This window comes from Calidris pugnax, unplaced genomic scaffold (genome assembly GCF_001431845.1).
Source record: "Calidris pugnax isolate Ruff unplaced genomic scaffold, ASM143184v1 scaffold68, whole genome shotgun sequence".
NCBI lineage: Eukaryota > Metazoa > Chordata > Aves > Charadriiformes > Scolopacidae > Calidris > Calidris pugnax.
In genome coordinates, this window is record NW_015090921.1 from 6,022,730 (window position 1) to 6,041,096 (window position 18,367).

The 18,367-nt window shown below is 41.7% G+C and overlaps 1 protein-coding gene across 3 annotated transcripts; it reads left to right on the forward strand.

The window, feature by feature from the left end:
• The first annotated feature begins 976 nt into the window (after nt 1-976).
• On the forward strand, nt 977-17,604 carry LOC106892722 (photoreceptor outer segment membrane glycoprotein 2-like). 3 transcript variants are annotated; one of them, XM_014950136.1, is made up of 4 exons: nt 977-1,458; nt 4,720-4,797; nt 11,775-11,918; nt 16,932-17,604. In XM_014950136.1, the coding sequence occupies exon 4, from the start codon at nt 17,020-17,022 to the stop codon at nt 17,602-17,604; it is 585 nt and encodes a 194-aa protein (XP_014805622.1). In that variant the 5' UTR covers nt 977-1,458; nt 4,720-4,797; nt 11,775-11,918; nt 16,932-17,019. The 3 variants fall into 3 exon arrangements, with proteins under 3 accessions (XP_014805622.1, XP_014805624.1, XP_014805623.1); XM_014950138.1 differs by having other exon boundaries at nt 11,775-11,854; nt 16,932-17,024; XM_014950137.1 differs by lacking the exon at nt 16,932-17,604 and adding an exon at nt 12,352-12,384 and having other exon boundaries at nt 11,775-11,854.
• The last annotated feature ends 763 nt before the right edge of the window (nt 17,605-18,367 follow it).

Consider the following 18,367-nt stretch of genomic DNA (forward strand, 5'->3'; position numbering starts at 1 on the left):
CCGCCATCCCTGCGGCAAGTCCCGGCCGGCGCCCGGCCGCGCTCGCCCCGCGCCGCCTCCCCCGCTCTCGCCCTTCCTCAGCCGCGGCGCCACCGAGCCGGCTGTCCTCCGCCTCTCAAGCGCAGCGGTGATTGGGCAGCCGCGGAGATTCCTCGCGGGCGATTGGTCGTCAGCCCGGTCAATTAGGGCACCGGAGGCGGGCGCAGCTGGAAGCGGCGCTGTGTGCGGGGTTGGTTGAGAGCCGCGGCGAGCCCCGCTACCGGCCCACGGCCGCCCCCGCGCAGCCTCGCGGCCGAGGTGCCCGCTGGGCGCTGTAGTCTCCCTCCGCGGCGGGCCGTTTCCCGCCGGGGCTCTGAGGGAGCGGTGGGCAGCGCCCGTGGCGGGAATGGCCGCAGGGCCGCTCAGCGCTGCAGCGCCCGCTCTGGCCCGGGGGGAGAGCCGCCCCCTCGCTGCGGTACCGGCCTCCGCCTCAGCAGCCCGGGCTCGGCCACCCCCGGGCCTCATCGGCGAAGGGGCCTGCCTAGGGGCAGCGGGCCCGCGCCGCCTCCCCCGCTCTCGCCCTTCCTCAGCCGCGGCGCCACCGAGCCGGCTGTCCTCCGCCTCTCAAGCGCAGCGGTGATTGGGCAGCCGCGGAGATTCCTCGCGGGCGATTGGTCGTCAGCCCGGTCAATTAGGGTACCGGAGGCGGGCGCAGCTGGAAGCGGCGCTGTGTGCGGGGTTGGTTGAGAGCCGCGGCGAGCCCCGCTACCGGCCCACGGCCGCCCCCGCGCAGCCTCGCGGCCGAGGTGCCCGCTGGGCGCTGTAGTCTCCCTCCGCGGCGGGCCGTTTCCCGCCGGGGCTCTGAGGGAGCGGTGGGCAGCGCCCGTGGCGGGAATGGCCGTAGGGCCGCTCAGCGCTGCAGCGCCCGCTCTGGCCCGGGGGGAGAGCCGCCCCCTCGCTGCGGTACCGGCCTCCGCCTCAGCAGCCCGGGCTCGGCCACCCCCGGGCCTCATCGGCGAAGGGGCCTGCCTAGGGGCAGCGGGCTGAGGAAGGAGAGGCGGGGGCGGGAGGGAGGCCGGCCCCTCGCCTCACCTGAGGGACCGCTGTCCCCTGCGGCGGGAAGCGCTGCCCTGAAGGACACGGCGGGGCTGTCACCCGTGGGCTCCACGCTGTGGCGGTAGGAAGGGGTTGATGCGCCCCGCACACAGGCCGGTAAAGCACATAGGCCTTCGAAGAGAAGGGTTCAGCCCTCGCTGGTGGCTCCTTACTGCAGACGGGACTCTCCAGCCCGCTGAGGCGATGGAGCCGGAGCTGGCACAGCGGCCCACGGGACGCGTTTGTGGGCCGTGGTGTCAGCCCGGAGGCCGGATCCACACGGTGTCAAACCCAGCGATCCGATCCGTCTGGCAGCTAGGAGAGAGCTGTTCGGGGGGAAGGGGGAAGGAGAGATCTGCTGTCCTCGCAGCAGCTTGTGTGCAAGTGAGTAAACGCGTTGCAGCCTTCCCCTCATGGGAAGTTTCTTAAAAATAAAAAAAAAAAGAAAAAGCAAGCTTATATTTCCCTACTGATAGTGTGCATAACTTAAGCTGTTTCTTCATTCATCACAAGGAGATCATAGTCAAAGAGTAAGGTTAGAAGAGAGATCCGAGAGCTAGTGGTTTACAAATGAGTTACCCAGCAGTGGGGGCTGGTGATATAACCCAATAGTGAGCCCAAACGGATGTGACTTGCACATTGTCACCTTCAGTCAGATGGTGACACCTTCTTCGTTCTCAAAGTGAACTACCCCAAGCAGTGGTCCAGCGGTGGTAGTGGTGCGGGTACAGCACTGGTGATAAGCATACATTCCTCTGTAGATAGAGAATGTGTGTGTGCACAATGTGTCCTAACTAACAATTGAAGCAGTTACAAGAAGAATTGAAGAAGTTACAAGAAAGATGATATGATAAAGAAATGTTTGTTCTGTGAACAAGGAGGGTTGCTCGGACAAGGGGAGGGTTCCTTTTTTGTCTATTTTTTTTTTCAATAGTACATCTTTTCCCTAATTGAAAAATGGAGTTACGAGTTTTGCTCACCTTTGATAGACATTTACAGTTTCTCTGATGGAGAATATTCTACTGAAGGTACACATTCTTCCAAATCTGTCTTAAAGGCATTGCAAAGGTGGCAATTACTCTAGGATAGGCCTGTTCCTTACACTTACTCTTCTTATGCACTCCTTCTAAACTAGACAGTACTTTTTTTCCCCAGATTACAAGGGGGGTAGATGAATGCCCTAACCACCTCTTATTTTAAATAATGCCAACAAAACTTGCTATGTACTAGGTGTAATGGGGAGCTTATGAATATGAATCCATCTGTGAAGAATACTTTATTGTTCCCCAAACAATTGACATATTGCCTGAGGCGTACAATTCTTCAGGAAAATATTCTGATTCAATTAAACAGAATGGAAAGGCCTTAACAAACTTGTTTGTCTGGTTTGTCTGTTTACCTGTTTAACATTGCTAATCCAAGCCGGTGGCAGTGGTGTGGGTACAGCATTGGTGATAAGCATACATTCCTCTGTAGATAGAGAATGTGTGTGTGCACAATGTGTCCTAACTAACAGTTGAAGCAGTTACAAGAAAGATGATATGATAAAGAAATGTTTGTTTTGTGAACAAGGAGAGAATGTGTGTGTGCACAATGTGTCCTAACTAACAGTTGAAGCAGTTACAAGAAAGATGATATGATAAAGAAATGTTTGTTCTGTGAACAAGGAGGGTTGCTCGGACAAGGGGAGGGTTCCTTTTTTGTCTATTTTTTTTTTCAATAGTACATCTTTTCCCTAATTGAAAAATGGAGTTACGAGTTTTGCTCACCTTTGATAGACATTTACAGTTTCTCTGATGGAGAATATTCTACTGAAGGTACACATTTTTCCAAATCTGTCTTAAAGGCATTGCAAAGGTGGCAATTACTCTAGGATAGGCCTGTTCCTTACACTTACTCTTCTTATGCACTCCTTCTAAACTAGACAGTACTTTTTTTCCCCAGATTACAAGGGGGGTAGATGAATGCCCTAACCACCTCTTATTTTAAATAATGCCAACAAAACTTGCTGTGTACTAGGTGTAATGGGGAGCTTATGAATATGAATCCATCTGTGAAGAATACTTTATTGTTCCCCAAACAATTGACATATTGCCTGAGGCGTACAATTCTTCAGGAAAAGATTCTGATTCAATTAAAGAGAATGGAAAGGCCTTAACAAACTTGTTTGTCTGGTTTGTCTGTTTACCTGTTTAACATTGCTAATCCAAGGGACATGGTTTCTCTCATCACTTTGTAACTTCACAAGTTAATTCATTATCTAATATAACCGCATTGTCATGCACAATATCATGGAAATAGCATTATGAATATGTCTTCTTAGCATACTGTAAGTCAGGATGCACGCTGCAAGCTTTAAAAGACAAAATACTCTTTCTCTTCATCATCTGTTAGTTTTAAAGTTCTGTAAAGTGATCTGTTAGATTTCAAATTACCATGGACTCTTCATAAGTAGACAAAACCTGAATGGTTCAAATAGAAATCAAGCAGGAAAAAAATATACTCAAACTGAGTCTTCTCGAAAAGAAAATCTGTTTCCACTTAAATGCAGGAGGTCAGTTAGTTTTAAAGTTCTAGCGATCTGTTAGATTTCAAATTACCATGGACTCTTCATAAGTAGACAAAACCTGAATGGTTCAAATAGAAATCAAGCAGGAAAAAAATATACTCAAACTGAGTCTTCTCGAAAAGAAAATCTGTTTCCACTTAAATGCAGGAGGTCTTTACAGAAAAGATCTCATCTTTTTTAATTCACTGCTCCAGAAATATATCAAGAGGTTCTTCAAGGCTTTCTGTTCTACTATTTTTGGTTCAAAGACGATGGTAAATGTAACAGATGCCAGCGTTTCCTCTATCAGTGCGAACTCACAGAATATTTTCACCACACACAAAAAAAAAGCCCAAGACATTAAAATCTCTATCTTTGTGTAACTATGGAATCAAGCCACTCTACCATTTTTACTTTTTAATTCACTGCTCCAGAAATATATCAAGAGGTTCTTCAAGGCTTTCGTTCTACTATTTTTGGTTCAAAGATGATGGTAAATGTAACAGATGCCAGCGTTTCCTCTATCAGTGCAAACTCGCAGAATATTTTCACCACAAAAAAAAAAAAGCCCAAGACATTAAAATCTCTAGAACTCACAGAATATTTTCACCACACACAAAAAAAAAGCCCAAGACATTAAAATCTCTATCTTTGTGTAACTATGGAATCAAGCCACTCTACCATTTTTACAGTAGTACAGGTAAAAGCTTAAATGCATAGTGTTGATTGGGCCTGGAAAAAGTTATGGGGCCAACCTTTATTCAGATTTTATGTTGCTAATTCCAAGTGGCTATCTCAATGTAAGAATGTGCCTTTTTTTGTGGTGTAACTATACCTTGTTCTTATCTTCTAACCAATTGTATTTTATTGCTGTATCTGGCTCTGTGTGGTAATTACCTGGTGTTCCATTACATGTCATTAAGAACAGTTTTGGATGCAGAGGGAGTAAAAGGGGGATTAAGTGTAAAAAGTGCCCCTAAATGGTATCTACTTGTGCTACTGTTAGAGACAGACTAGAGAGCCAGGTGGATAATGGGTCTGACCCTGAAGGGTATTTCATGTCCTGATGTAACATCTTTTTTTTTTATTTTTTATAGGAGCTTGTCATGCAGCATTTGAATCGCTGTTATCAAACATATGTGAGTGAAGAGACACTTCTGAATCTGCATGGAATGGTAAGAGCATCCTAGGTCCTCCTATAAAACTACAAAGCTCTTGCAAGCATATTGAAATGCAGTAGCCCAGCACAGATACACATTTAACTCCAATGTGGCCGTGAATTAATCTAGTCATTTTAGTTTATTAGTACTTATGTAGAAAGAAAAGGGGAAAGAAGATGAGCTTCTAACTCCAACCTGTTGCATATCTCTGAGTCTATTCCTGCTACGAATATTCCCTAGAAGGTGAATTCTCGTATGTGCATTTTACCTGTCTGTGCATATAAACAGTAAACCTAAATATTTCTTCTTAAAAGTATTACATCGCTTTCATTATTCCTGAGAAATGCTTACACTGAAATTAGGTTAGCATTTTTATCATAAAATGTAGCGAAAACATTACTTTTATAAATAAATTATTAAAATCACAGGAAGGGGAAAATCATTATTCGCATCTACAAAGGTTCAGATCTTGCCAAAAGGTGAATTTCACCTTGAGGTGGAGAAGAGCAAGTACTGGAAACAATTGTCAGCTGGTTTAACTTTTCTGAAGTCAGAAACCTTAGGATGTTACTTCCTAAGCAGAGGGAAAATGAAGTTACTTAGCAAAGTTAGTCAATAGCTGTAAATCACCACACATGGACACCTCTGTGTTTGTTCTGAAGATTCTTAAATATCTCGGTTTGGTGAACTTCCAGGATTGTCTATAGATGGAACGTAACTTTCTAGTGTTTCAACTTCTGCTTTCTTAAGCTTCATGGATAATCATGGAAAAATAAATTTGCTTTCCTGGAAATCTTCTTCCTTGTGGAATAAGAGAGATGTGAAAATTTTTATCTGTGTTTTTTGTCTTAAAGGAATGATCTAATGTTTCTTCAAGGAATCTTTAAAAATTAAAAACCACACCTAAACACAAACATGTGCTTATATCTGCCAATGGAGAAGGGTGACATGATTAACAATGTGTAAGACCTTCTGAACTCTGCTGTTATTTTCTTGAAATAAATGTGTATGGGAGCAGATGATTCATCCAGCATAGTACAAACTCCTTGGTTTCAAATACTTTTATTGGAACTTCTTTGCCTAGACATCAGTGTGTTGGGTTTATTTATTTATTTCTGTATGAGTCAGAAGTTCTGACTACTGTTTCTGCTTAGTTGACCACAGAAGTAAGAGGCAAAGCTCCAGAAAATTTTTTGAGTGTCAGAAATCAAATTATTGTAAGAAAAGAGGAGAGAGAAAAAGAAAGAAAAAGAGGGGAGATAGATAGTAAGATGCACAGACTTCATAATTGCTCATTTCCAAGAGATGGAAAATTCCAAGGTGAGAAAAAGAGATAGATAGTAAGATGCACAGACTTCACAATTACTCATTTCCAAGAGATGGAAAATTCCAAGGTTTGCTTAGTCAGTAAATGAACATCCACCAAATTGTGGAATTTGTTGAAAATTGCAACTAAAAATGCATGTATAAACAGAGGTGGAAACAGTGCTCTCGCTGAAAAGTAGAAAGGAAAACACATTTTATAAGCTCACATTTTAGGCAAAAGTCAGTGAGCAAAAAAGTATTGTCCAAAGATGGCATAGGACTTACGAAGTTTTGTAGATGTTTAAACAGATATTCAGTTCATAGCAAATGAAAAATTACAGACCTTGAGACATCTAGTTCAGCCCTTTTTCCAAGGAAGGACCAACAGTCCTATGAAGTTCCTGGCTAGTATTTGTCAACCTTTTCTAAAAGTTGATGGAAATCCAGTTTTTTTTATTGTCTGTTTCACTATTCTACTAAAAGAAAGATTTCACCCATTATTTCTTCGTTCCTGGCTAGTATTTGTCAGCCTTTTCTAAAAGTGCTCTGTTGATGGAAATCCAGTTTTTTTATTGTCTGTTTCACTATTGTCACTAAAAGAAAGATTTCACCCATTATTTCTTCTCCTGTCACCAAGGAATTTATTCCCTTTCACTGTGCAACTATCTTAAAATTACTTGAACACAATTTTTACCTCTCACCATCAGTCTTTATTCTAAGAAAACCAAGTTCCTTCAGTCTTTTTTCTTTTTTCACCGATCACGATTTCTAGACACAGAGTGTCAATACTCTATGCTAAGAAAACCGAGTTCCTTCAGTCTTTTTTCTTTTTTCACAGATCACGATTTCTAGACACAGAGTGTCAATAAGCATAAAGTCCCCTCTGAAGGGACAGAGGGATCTTGGATGTCTTTCAGAAGAGTGCTAAGAGCACTGGGTCTGGGTGCTGGGTTTTGTCTATTTGACAGCTTCAGAAACTTTGTGAGTCTCTTTTTTTTTTCATAACTGTCTCCTTTCTAAAGGAATCTCAGATTCCCTACAAGATGTTCTGAGTGATATTGTTCAGTTCAAATGGTGTCTAGAGAGTGATAAACAGCACCGACATCAGGTTCATAATAAGGTGAGAACAGACATCCTGATTAGTATAAGAGGTCTATAGGAAGTCTCTTCAAGGAGAACTGTGAGAGTGTATGTCTGACTCCTTTGCTAGGGGAAGAAGGGTTAATTGGCAGTACAGCACACCAAAGTATTGATGCTATGAGATATTGAATAGAAAAAGGAAATTTTACATTATTATGTAAAGGGAATTTTGTTGGGAGCCTTCATCATATGTGTTTAATTCCATTCTGCAAAAAGCTTCCTGATGACTGACTTGTGGTCATAGAATCATAGAATTGTTTAGGTTGGGAAGGCATCCTGATTAGTATAGGAGGGCTATAGGGAGTCTCTTCAAGGAGAACTGTGAGAGTGTATGTCTGACTCCTTTGCTAGGGGAAGAAGGGTTAATTGGCAGTACAGCACACCAAAGTATTGATGCTATGAGATATTGAATAGAAAAAGGAAATTTTACATTATTATGTAAAGGGAATTTTGTTGGGAGCCTTCATCATATGTGTTTAATTCCATTCTGCAAAAAGCTTCCTGATGACTGACTTGTGGTCATAGAATCATAGAATTGTTTAGGTTGGAAAAGACCTTTAAGATCATCAAGCCCAACCATAACCTAGCACTGCAAAGTCCACCACTAAACTGGGTCACTAAGCATCACGTCTACTTGTCTTTTAAATAACTCTAGGGAAGGCGATTCCACCACTTCCCAGGGCAGCCTGTTCCAAAGCTTGACAACCCTTTTGGTGAAGAAATTTTTCCTAATCTCCAATCTAAACCTCCCCTGGGGCAACTTGAAGCCATTTCCTCTTGTCCTATCACTTGTTACTAGGGAGAAGAGATTGGCACCCAAAATGGATTCAGAAAAAAAGTTAGAGCCAGAATGGAAGCTTTAGGTTACTAACCAATTTAAAATACAGTTTCACTTTCCGGCTTTACCATAGGCTACTGGTCTGATTTTAAGGTGGATACACTATTTCTGTGCCTTAGTTTTCCATGTGTAATGACTCACCATGAGTCAGGAGTGGATGACTCAGAGGTTATGGACAGTAGAGCTCCTATGGATTGAAATCAGAGCCAGCTTGATAGGTACCTGCACAGAATATCGAGGAGTCCTGAAGACTAGCAGTACGTGTGCAGCGCAGTTCATGCAAGTCTTCTGTAATCTCCTTTCTGCCTGAGACTGGCTCCATCATCCATATTGTTATAACTTTAAACATATGAAAAATGAGAATTATAATACATATTTTTCTGATTTGTTTAATCTGTGATTTTGTCAGGCAATGCAATGAGCTACAGTTACAGTATTTGGATTTTGCATGCAACGTAGTACAGTGGGTCTTCTGGCACAACAGTGGTACAGTGTATAGCTCTAGTTGTAAAAACATATAATTGACTTCGTTTGCAATAAGCTTTGTGGCATTCTAATGTACAAACTTGGTTCTTCTAAATTACTGTCTATCCCCAGTATCTCTTTCCTTTGAGTTTTGACATGCCCTCTGCCATCTCTGCAATTCCGTAAGAATTTCAGGTGGTGTGATTTAACGTAGGTATCTTCATCTAACTAAAACAACCATAATCATCTAGATATCACTATACTTCCTTCTTAAAAGTTCAAAAATTTAATTGAGAGGTGAATATTCTGTAAAGACCCAGTTGCTTCTATTTGCCTAATAATTTACGCCTCTCAGTATCTGCTGTGTGGTTCACAACTTTACCAAGGCCATAAAAAACAGAAAGTCTAAATTCCCTTTTTCATGCCCTTTCCCCATTAACACATACCAGAGAGAATCTCTTTCAGAATGTGGACTGTCCCTCTGAAGCACTGACATGTTGAAGAATAGTTGTGCCTCTAGGTTTAGTCCATTACACCAAAATCTCTTTAGTTATCATTTACATTAAATACAAGATTAAATGGAAACGCATGCAAATATATATACTAAAAAAAACCCCCACATTAATTTTTGGAAACTAGATGTAAAATACAGTTTTGCAGCATGCATCATCCCAACTAGCTATTTAACTAGGCTAATTCATAACGCATCTGTCCTTACTTGCGGACTTACATATTTATAAACAGATAAGTAATTGGCCAAACATACATTAAATTTACCTGTCTCGGATCCGAAGCTACGGCACAGCAATCTCCACTGTTAGCAGGAAAGTATGTGTTTCCCTTCTACACCACTGGTTGATAGATGGCAGGTCCCCATGTACAACCACTCCTGCTGGGTTACAAAATGCTACTCTGTCATTATCATCTTGGTGTCCAGGCTTCCCAGCAGGTCTGTAAGGAAGTGCAGCATGGTTATTTATAGAGGCCATAAAACAAAAGTAATTTTTGAGTAATTCAACTTTAAGTATTAACTTTGCAGCTGAAACCATTTCCCAATATGAAACAGAACAAAAAATCCAGGTAGCATTGACTTCTATTCACATGAAGACTGGTTTGAAGTGATTTCTCACAATGATGCATTCCTGAGCTGCCCCTAGCTGTGTGAGGGACCTCTAATCTCTTGAACGCAAAGAAAAGACAGCTTCTTCCTTTGCACTGTAGAAAAAAACCCAAAAACCAACCTACATACAGCAGTACTGCCATCTTCTGCTTGCTTGCTTTCCTGCATGGAAGTACCAGGTTTATACTGCAAAGCAACAACAGGAAAGGTGCTTTTTTCTACTACTAGGTATCTGAAGCAATAAAACTTTCTAATAGTCAGGGATAACATATGTCTGGAGTTCCACAGATGGGGGTAGAGGGGTAGGTTTCACATGTGAACTTCTGGGCATAGAAGAGGACTTCAGATGTTTGTCCAGGATTTCTAATCTATCACATCCCAGCCAGAGCAACATCTCAAAAATGCAGAAGGCAAACGTGTACATTTGTGTACTTGTGCTGTCCACAAGGAATATATTATACTCATTGAAGGTGCTCCTTAGAGGTGATCCCTATGAAATTGTACACATTTGAACAGAACTAACACATTCCTTGTCATCTGCACAAGTACACCAAGACCAAAGCACGAATGACCCCTGTGCACAGGACTAATGCAATGCAGTTGGGGTATATTTGATCATAGGCAAGCATTTGTGTGGTCCGTATGCAGTAGGTCCAACAGGTCCCAGATGTATCACATGTGCTCTTCATCTGCAGTTTCCTGGATGTGCTGTACATCCACACATAGGCAAGAGAGAAAGCTGGAAGCCCTACTTCAGGTATTTTTCTTCACTGTGAGGGTGGTGGAGCACTGGAACAGGTTGCCCAGGGAGGTGGTTGAGGCCCCTTCCCTGGAGATATTCAAGGAGAGGCTCGATGAGGCCCTGGGCAACCTGGTCTAGTTGGGGGTGTCCCTGCTGACTGCAGGGAGGTCCAACTAGATGACCTTTGGAGGTCCCCTCCGGTCTGGGCAATTCTATGATTCTATGATTCTATTTTCTTTAGAAAGGTGAAGGTATGGTAAATTATATTTTTCCAAACTGAAGTTGCCAGCAAAAGGCACATTGAGCCAGTGTGGGCTTCAGGGACCCCACACACATCAAGGGAGCTGCTCTGTATAAGTTTGCCATATGGTCCTAGCCGATGCATTGTTGGATGGAGCACCCAGTGTAAATACTGATGGGTGCAGAGGGGTGTGAGGCCATAAATGAGATGAACAGGCGTATTCCGAGGATCCAGAGTTAGAATGGGAGTGGTATCACGGGGGTGGTTGACTGCTCCTCACCAGCTGGGAGCAGACAGCTTGTGCTTCTGAGAACATTCCTATGCATTGCAATCCCCGGTGCAGGGTCCCTGGCAGTCAGACCTGTGTGCCTACTGAACTGCTGATGTGTTATAGACCCTACAGACCAAACCCGGTCCTGGTGAGTGATTCAGTGCTGGTACTAACATCACCACTGACTCGATGGAGCATTGCTCAGGCTCAGCTTGTTGCCACTGCTGTTGCCAGTTCTGCCCAGCCACATCCATCCCACAAATTGCTACATGCTGGGCTCAGAAATGCCAGAGGACAAATGCTTTTGCTTCTGGCTCGGGATAAAGCTTTTAAGAGTCTAGGGCAGAGGTTTCTACTAGATTGTTCTTGAACCTGGAAAGCTTCCCACACCAGAATCTGCTGTGAGTCATAGAGGATGATCCAATTGCTCTGGTTTACTTGAATTCCTTCCTTGGACACATCCACAGCCAATATACAGAGGATGGACAACTCCACCCAAAGAGAATAGTGATGATTGCCTATATAGACTTTCTCTTCCCATAGACCCAGAAAGTTTAGTTAGTTTCATTCTTCTCTTAGACCCAGAATTACTGCTAAGAACAAATTAAGAACTAATGAAGACATTAGCAGGTAGTGAAGAACAGTCTGTTGCTTACTACCCCAAACCTCTGGGGGATAAAAAGGCAAAAGATGTTAGCAAAAATCCATTTTGTCAGTGAGATCTCAGTTCACACTCAGTTAATTGGCCTGTTTTGCAGGATTTAACCTGGTGGCATAAGAACCTTGAAATAAATCTCTTAGATACGATTAGAGATGAAAGAGAGATTAGCACGGGCAGGAGAGTTGAAGTCTTTTTCTCCATCTCTGTAGGTGAGTCAGTGTAAAGACAGAAGAACTACACAGACATCAGGAAATCAGTTCTCCACTCTTCCTCAGGATGCCTGACCCAGGTATTTTCTCCCCTGTACTCGGCAAGTTACCAGTTTCAAGATCTTGTTCAGTCCTCTGAAGCAGGTTAGTGGTTTCTTTTATATTAAATCACAGATAGGAATGTGTGATTAGCTAAAATGGCAGGTTTTCATGAAATTGTTTAAGATAAGATGTGGTTTATTTATGAAAAAATTGCAAGCCAAATTTCTTTAGAATCATAGAATGGTTAGAGTTGGAAGAGACCTTAAAGATCATCAAGTACCAACCCCCCCTTTAGACAATTTGCATCTGATACGTCAACATTATAAATGAATAAATAGCTGTGCTATGTCTTGTTCTCCATAGTTAGAGGAGTTTGATAGGAAAGGAACAGGTAGGTGCCATCTTGGAAGCAAAAAGCTCCAGTATGCTGGTGGAAGCTAGACAAGAAAAGCTTGAGAACAGTATCGATAATACGAGAGAGATTTCCACATTTGTTTGGCTGCTTCTGTTGAAATAAGTATTTCTCCCCTTACAGAATAAAATCCAGCTTGCTGTCCCGTAGCTGGGAAAAAAAGGTCTGTGTGTTTATGCTTCATAAATCCAAAGTAGCTTGTGTGCAATGGTGAGGAGTGATTCTAAGAACTTTGATAGAGATGTTAGTTCCACTGAACTACGAGGAGTGTTTGTGGTTTTACAGTAGCTCACTGCCAAATTAACTTGGAAAAGAACAGATACGTTTTGCAGAGCAAGACAATGACACTTTTATCTCATAACTGCACTTTAGTTCTTTTGGCTGGAAGAACTTTCTTCACAGTGCTCAAAAAATGCTTCTGTGTGGCAGCATTTGTGTTGCAATACAGCTTATTCATAAATGTATTCAATACTTCATCAAACAACTAGGGAAAGAATAATGTTATGGTGTATTTACAAAATTCATCATGATGGGAAGAGAGTTTTCACATTATCTAGCATAGGAAAAAATAATCTCAAGAGAAGTATCCTTGTAGAAGCTGGGAACACGGGAACGGAGTAGATATAAGTTGTTCTTCTTGATACACTCAGAGTTTCACCAGAAGCACAGTTATCCCAAAGATCCTTTGTGCAATCCTGGGTATATAAGTGACGACAGGGTCAATCAACAAGTGGTTACTACACTACAACAACCAGTCACTCCCCTGTTTTGCTCTGGCCAAATGGCTCATGTGGAACAGCAGATCTTATACTGCTGGAGGACTGGGGTGTGGGTACCTCTGTTAGATGAACGTGAAGATTCCATGAAATCTGGTCTTACAAAAATTGCACCAAGGAAGCAGCGGGAATTACCTTATGAGAATTACTGAAGGCAAGGACTTAGTAGGAGAAGGTGCTCTTGCACACAAATTTTTCAGTTTTTTACCTTTAGGCATCTGAAAACAGGGGAAGGAGCTGTATCGGAATAGCTACATGAGATAAACTGCTTATGGAATTCAGCTTCAAGTTGCTTTATGGCTAGAAAATGACAGAAAAATCTCAAATTTACCTCTTCCTAAATCAACAGTGCCTCTTGAGTAGATGGATTTTAAGTAGAACAGTTTACAAATTTTGTTCAAATGTTAAAGCAAAAAATGCTTGGCGAATAGGGGGTTCCTAGTGACACCGTTACTATATATATCTGTGCCTGACAATTTAGAGGCATTTTGCAAATACATCTGCCATGTCATACATGAACAGTGAGCGACACATTCATATACACTGGCCATCAAATGTGAGCTGCGCATCAGGCAGCCAGGAGATTCCACAACAGATTCTCTCTCCTGTGAGCCCTGAGTATCAGGGGCCAACAGGCCTATTTGCAGCAGCCACCCGCAGCTATTTCAGTTCAAGTCACGAACTGCTTAACTGGTGAAGCAATCAAAGGTGCTGTCTCCAGGCTTAGCAGACAGGCTGTCAGCTAAGGAATTCCTATGGAGGCTTAATTCTGTGCCAGCGGAGCGTGATCCTTTTAAATGAGGTCTGAAGGGTACCACAGAAGAATGGTGTGAAGAAAGAATTGTCATTTTATAAATGACTGTTCTCTGGACTTGTTTGCACAGAGGTGTCTATCAATAATCAGTGTTCTGTCATGACAATCGATAAAATTATCACAATATGATCACAATCAATACTCAACCATAACTCATGATCAGCCTTAACAATCATTAAAATTAGGATCTTGTTTTTAAAGTCAAAGAGCCGCTGGCCTCAGCACCTTTGGAAATAATACCAGTAAGTGTGTATTGTCCAAAAGACATATAGAGATGAATAGAGGGGAATTAGTTTCCTCTATAAATGCAGGAGAAAAAAAACATGCAACATGAATTAATTAGATCTCACAGGTATTAAAATGTTTTAATATTCAAATGCATGAAGATATCTAACTATGACAGTTTCTAATATGAATGGAATCTTTATCTCACCTGTACACATACAATTGGTTCTTTCCAACAAATACAGGTGAAGTCTCTGACGTACCATTACCTTTTTAAACTGCACTCTACAACAATCTGCTTACCCAGTGTTAAGCTTCATTGCCGCTGCGGATCCTTTAGTGGGTAGGTGTAGCCCTGCTTCTGTACAGCTTGTCTTGGTTTTCATGCTGGTTTAGCTCATACCAGTTTTTTTTCAGTTTAAGTGAAGTAGTAGAGTCCACTAGCTTAAAAAATACTAAGCGAGAATAATGCTGCTTATGCTTCCCTATTTCCCCAAGTTTGCAGGGTTATAAATGCCATTGTAATAGTGGAAGTAGAAGACTGCATAATCATATAAACACAGAGTTGTACAGTATAAAACCACTCTAATGAAAATGACTGAATTAGTACAAGACCATGCTGAGAGTAGGTGTTCTGGGGAGGAAAGAAAGAAAATCTCCATATATCTTGCACATGTTGGGGAAAGGCAATCACAAAGCATCAGAAGCACTGAAGAAGGGTAAAAATTCATGGTTTGATCCCGAGGTACCACAGCATAGTTCTACATCCACATCACGTACACCAAACCCACATTGTCTCCAGCTCTAACAAGTTTTAGATCTTGGATGTTATTAACTGCTCTCTGCCTGCAATTGCGGTATAACTGGGGAAGTGCAGAGAAGCTAGTAGTAAAGTTGCAGAGAAGCAAAGTCAAAAGTGCTGGGAAATATGTTATTTTCTTAGCTCCACTAATTGCTGGGGAAAAGAAGACAGACCTTGAAACACAGAAGTCGTCCTTCAGCTGTGAAACTCGGAAATATCAGATTTGAAACTCAGGGCAGAAAGAGTCTCTCTGAATATATTTTATGTCCGTCATTGTGATCTTTGGAGAGAAAACCAGAAGAGTCTGTAGATCACATGGGAAAGTTATTAAAGGACTGCTAATAATCTAAGAGTAGGTGTATTGAAAAGAAACTAATAAAACATACAAGATATAAACTACAAAAAAAAAAAAGGAGTAGATTCCTGTAATATTTCAAATGGCTCCGCTTCAAAAAATATTGTGGTGTCTGTTGGGCTGCAGAGTTTTCTTCAGGTGGGAGAATGGAAGCAGTTCCAGTGGACGGTGAAGAAGACCAGGTTATTGCAGAAAGTGCAACCAGGAATGAAGTTTGGGATTCTGACTGAAATATGGGGAACTGGGAAAGAAAACTAGGCTTCAAAAAATATTGTGGTGTCTGTTGGGCTGCAGAGTTTTCTTCAGGTGGGAGAATGGAAGCAGTTCCAGTGGACGGTGAAGAAGACCAGGTTATTGCAGAAAGTGCAACCAGGAATGAAGTTTGGGATTCTGACTGAAATATGGGGAACTGGGAAAGAAAACTAGTCTACAGGTGGTAGGAGGGTTGGAATAAGGTTCTCAGGACAAGGGGAAAGAATAAGGAACTTTAGCTGCAGGAGCAGAGGTTAAGACAGTAGTGGTGATTCCCTAAGGATTAAATAGGCCTCATTTAATACATCACGCTATTCCAAAACCTGTTTCTAAATAAGAACTTTCAGAAAGAAAGGAAGCACAATCAGGTAGAAAAAGAAATAGAGCATCTTAAACTGTTCATTTTTTTTCTTAAGGTGTGAAAATGTTCTGCTTTTTTTTTTTTTTTTATGTTACTTCATATACAAATGGTAGTGCTTTTATGCCAGATCCAGTATGCTATTCAAAAAATCTGTTTCTAAATAAGAACTTTCAGAAAGAAAGGAAGCACAATCAGGTAGAAAAAGAAATAGAGCATCTTAAACTGTTCATTTTTTTTCTTAAGATGTGAAGATATTCTGCTTTCTTTTTTTTATGTTACTTCCTATAAAAATGGTAGTGCTTTTATGCCAGATCCAGTGGAAAAATGTGGTGGAGGCTGATTTGTTCACCAGTCAGGTCACAGCACTTACAAGTTAAGAAAATTTTGATCGTATTTTCTAGAAAACCAACACAGTCATTGATAGCTTAACTACCTGTTGAACATTTTGTGTCTGTGGCTAATCACAGTCACTTCCCCCTCCAGTTGTTGCCAAACTGATCATATCTTAGTAGTATAAGTGTAGGAATAAAACTGTGCTTTGCTAGCAAAATCATGTTTTACTGCACATAATTGATGAAATGACTAAAATTGCCTGTAGGAAACTGTTTCTGGTACTATTTTCATGGTTTTTTTCCATATGGATAAAAGGCTTATGTGATTATGCTGTATATATCTGCTCGTTCATCCTGCTTGTTCAACTTTTGAAGGCAAATCTGACCATGATGCAGTAAGAATTATAAATTCCTATAATCCTCAAGAAAATACAGGCAACAAATAGAAGAGAAAAGCACTGTGAATTTTTTTGAAGGGAAAGACAGCAGATCCAGCTCATTTCCAGACATCAGAACACCTGCACAAAAAATTGCTCTTGACAAAAGTCCCCAGGAATCCAGAGTTCATTGATTCTACTGGTCACTTATTTTTGATTGCTCTAGCTGGTCCTTAGAATTTGGGGGTTTTTTTCAAGTGATTCACACTGTATGAAGTTTAAGCAATAAATTTCCCTGGGGCACTCCCTTGGCAGGACTCGGAGCACATGAGGCCGTACAGGAAGTTTTGTGTGGTGTCTATAAATACCCGGTCAGACAGACAGTAATCTTTCTCTCTCTCTTCTTCAGATTTCTGCTGCATGCCTTGGATACATGCTCCTAATCAGCTTACGAGCTTTCCTTGACCTACGCTTCTTTTCCTGACGTTGATCTGACTATGGCTGTCCTCAAAGTAAAATTCACCAAAACTAGAAGGGACAAATTGGCTCAGATCTTATGGATCCTCAACTGGGTTTCTGTTGTGAGTGGGATAATTCTCTTCAGCCTTGGCCTCTTTCTGAAAATAGAGATCAAGAAACGCAACGAAGTGATGGCAAAAGGGGACATTAACTCTGTCCCCAACATGTTGATCTCTGTAGGGGTCATAGCATGTATCATCAACTTTCTGGGTGGCAAAATCTGCTACGACTGCTCAGATGCCAACAAGTTCTCTCGGTGGAAACTAGTTATGCTCCCATACATCGTATGTACCTTCTGTTTTACCTTCTGCATCCTGGTGGGTGCTCTCATGTGCTATACCATGAGGAACGAGCTGGAAGAGTCTCTCTATCTGGGACTGAGGGATGCTATGAAGTTCTATAAGGACACGGACATACCTGGACGATGCTTCTTAAAGAAAACAGTGGATCTGTTACAAATTGGATTCCAATGCTGTGGAAACAATGGCTTTAGAGACTGGTTTGAAATTCAGTGGGTGTCTCCTCGTTATCTGAATATGGCTTCCAAGGAAGTTCTGGAGTAAGTATTAACTAGTCGTAAGAACAAAATTCTAGGAAAAAGCCTCATTCAAGAAGAATTTGTACTGAACAGGAAGTAAGTAACAGTCCTGTCAAAAGATCTCAAGACGCATCGACGTTAAAGAGAATATAGAATAAGAACCGCTTGTTCTCTGCCAGCAGCCAAAATATTCTGGCAGTGTTTTTCCTCCTTATAAAAACAGCATCTTGTGGCTAGAAGGCTTCTCTCAAAGGTCATTCTAGATAATTCTGGTAATGGGCCCGAATCAAGAGGAGATAGATAACTTTTCTTTGGTCACAGGCATGTTCACAAATACTCTCATAATTTAACTAATGTAGAAACCTTTACTGAATAATAGTGGGAATAACACTGTCCTGTTTCTAAATAAGAACTTTCAGAAAGAAAGGAAGCACAATCAGGTAGAAAAAGAAATAGAGCATCTTAAACTGTTCATTTTTTTTCTTAAGGTGTGAAAATGTTCTTCTTTTTTTTTTTTTTTTATGTTACTTCATATACAAATGGTAGTGCTTTTATGCCAGATCCAGTAGAAAAATGTGGTGGAGGATGGTTTGTTCACCAGTCAGGTCACAGCACTTACAAGTTAAGAAAATTTTGATCGTATTTTCTAGAAAACCAACCCAGTCATTGATAGCTTAACTACCTGTTGAACATTTTGTGTCTGTGGATAATCACAGTCACTTCCCCCTCCAGTTGTTGCCAAACTGATCATATCTTAGTAGTATAAGTGTAGGAATAAAACTGTGCTT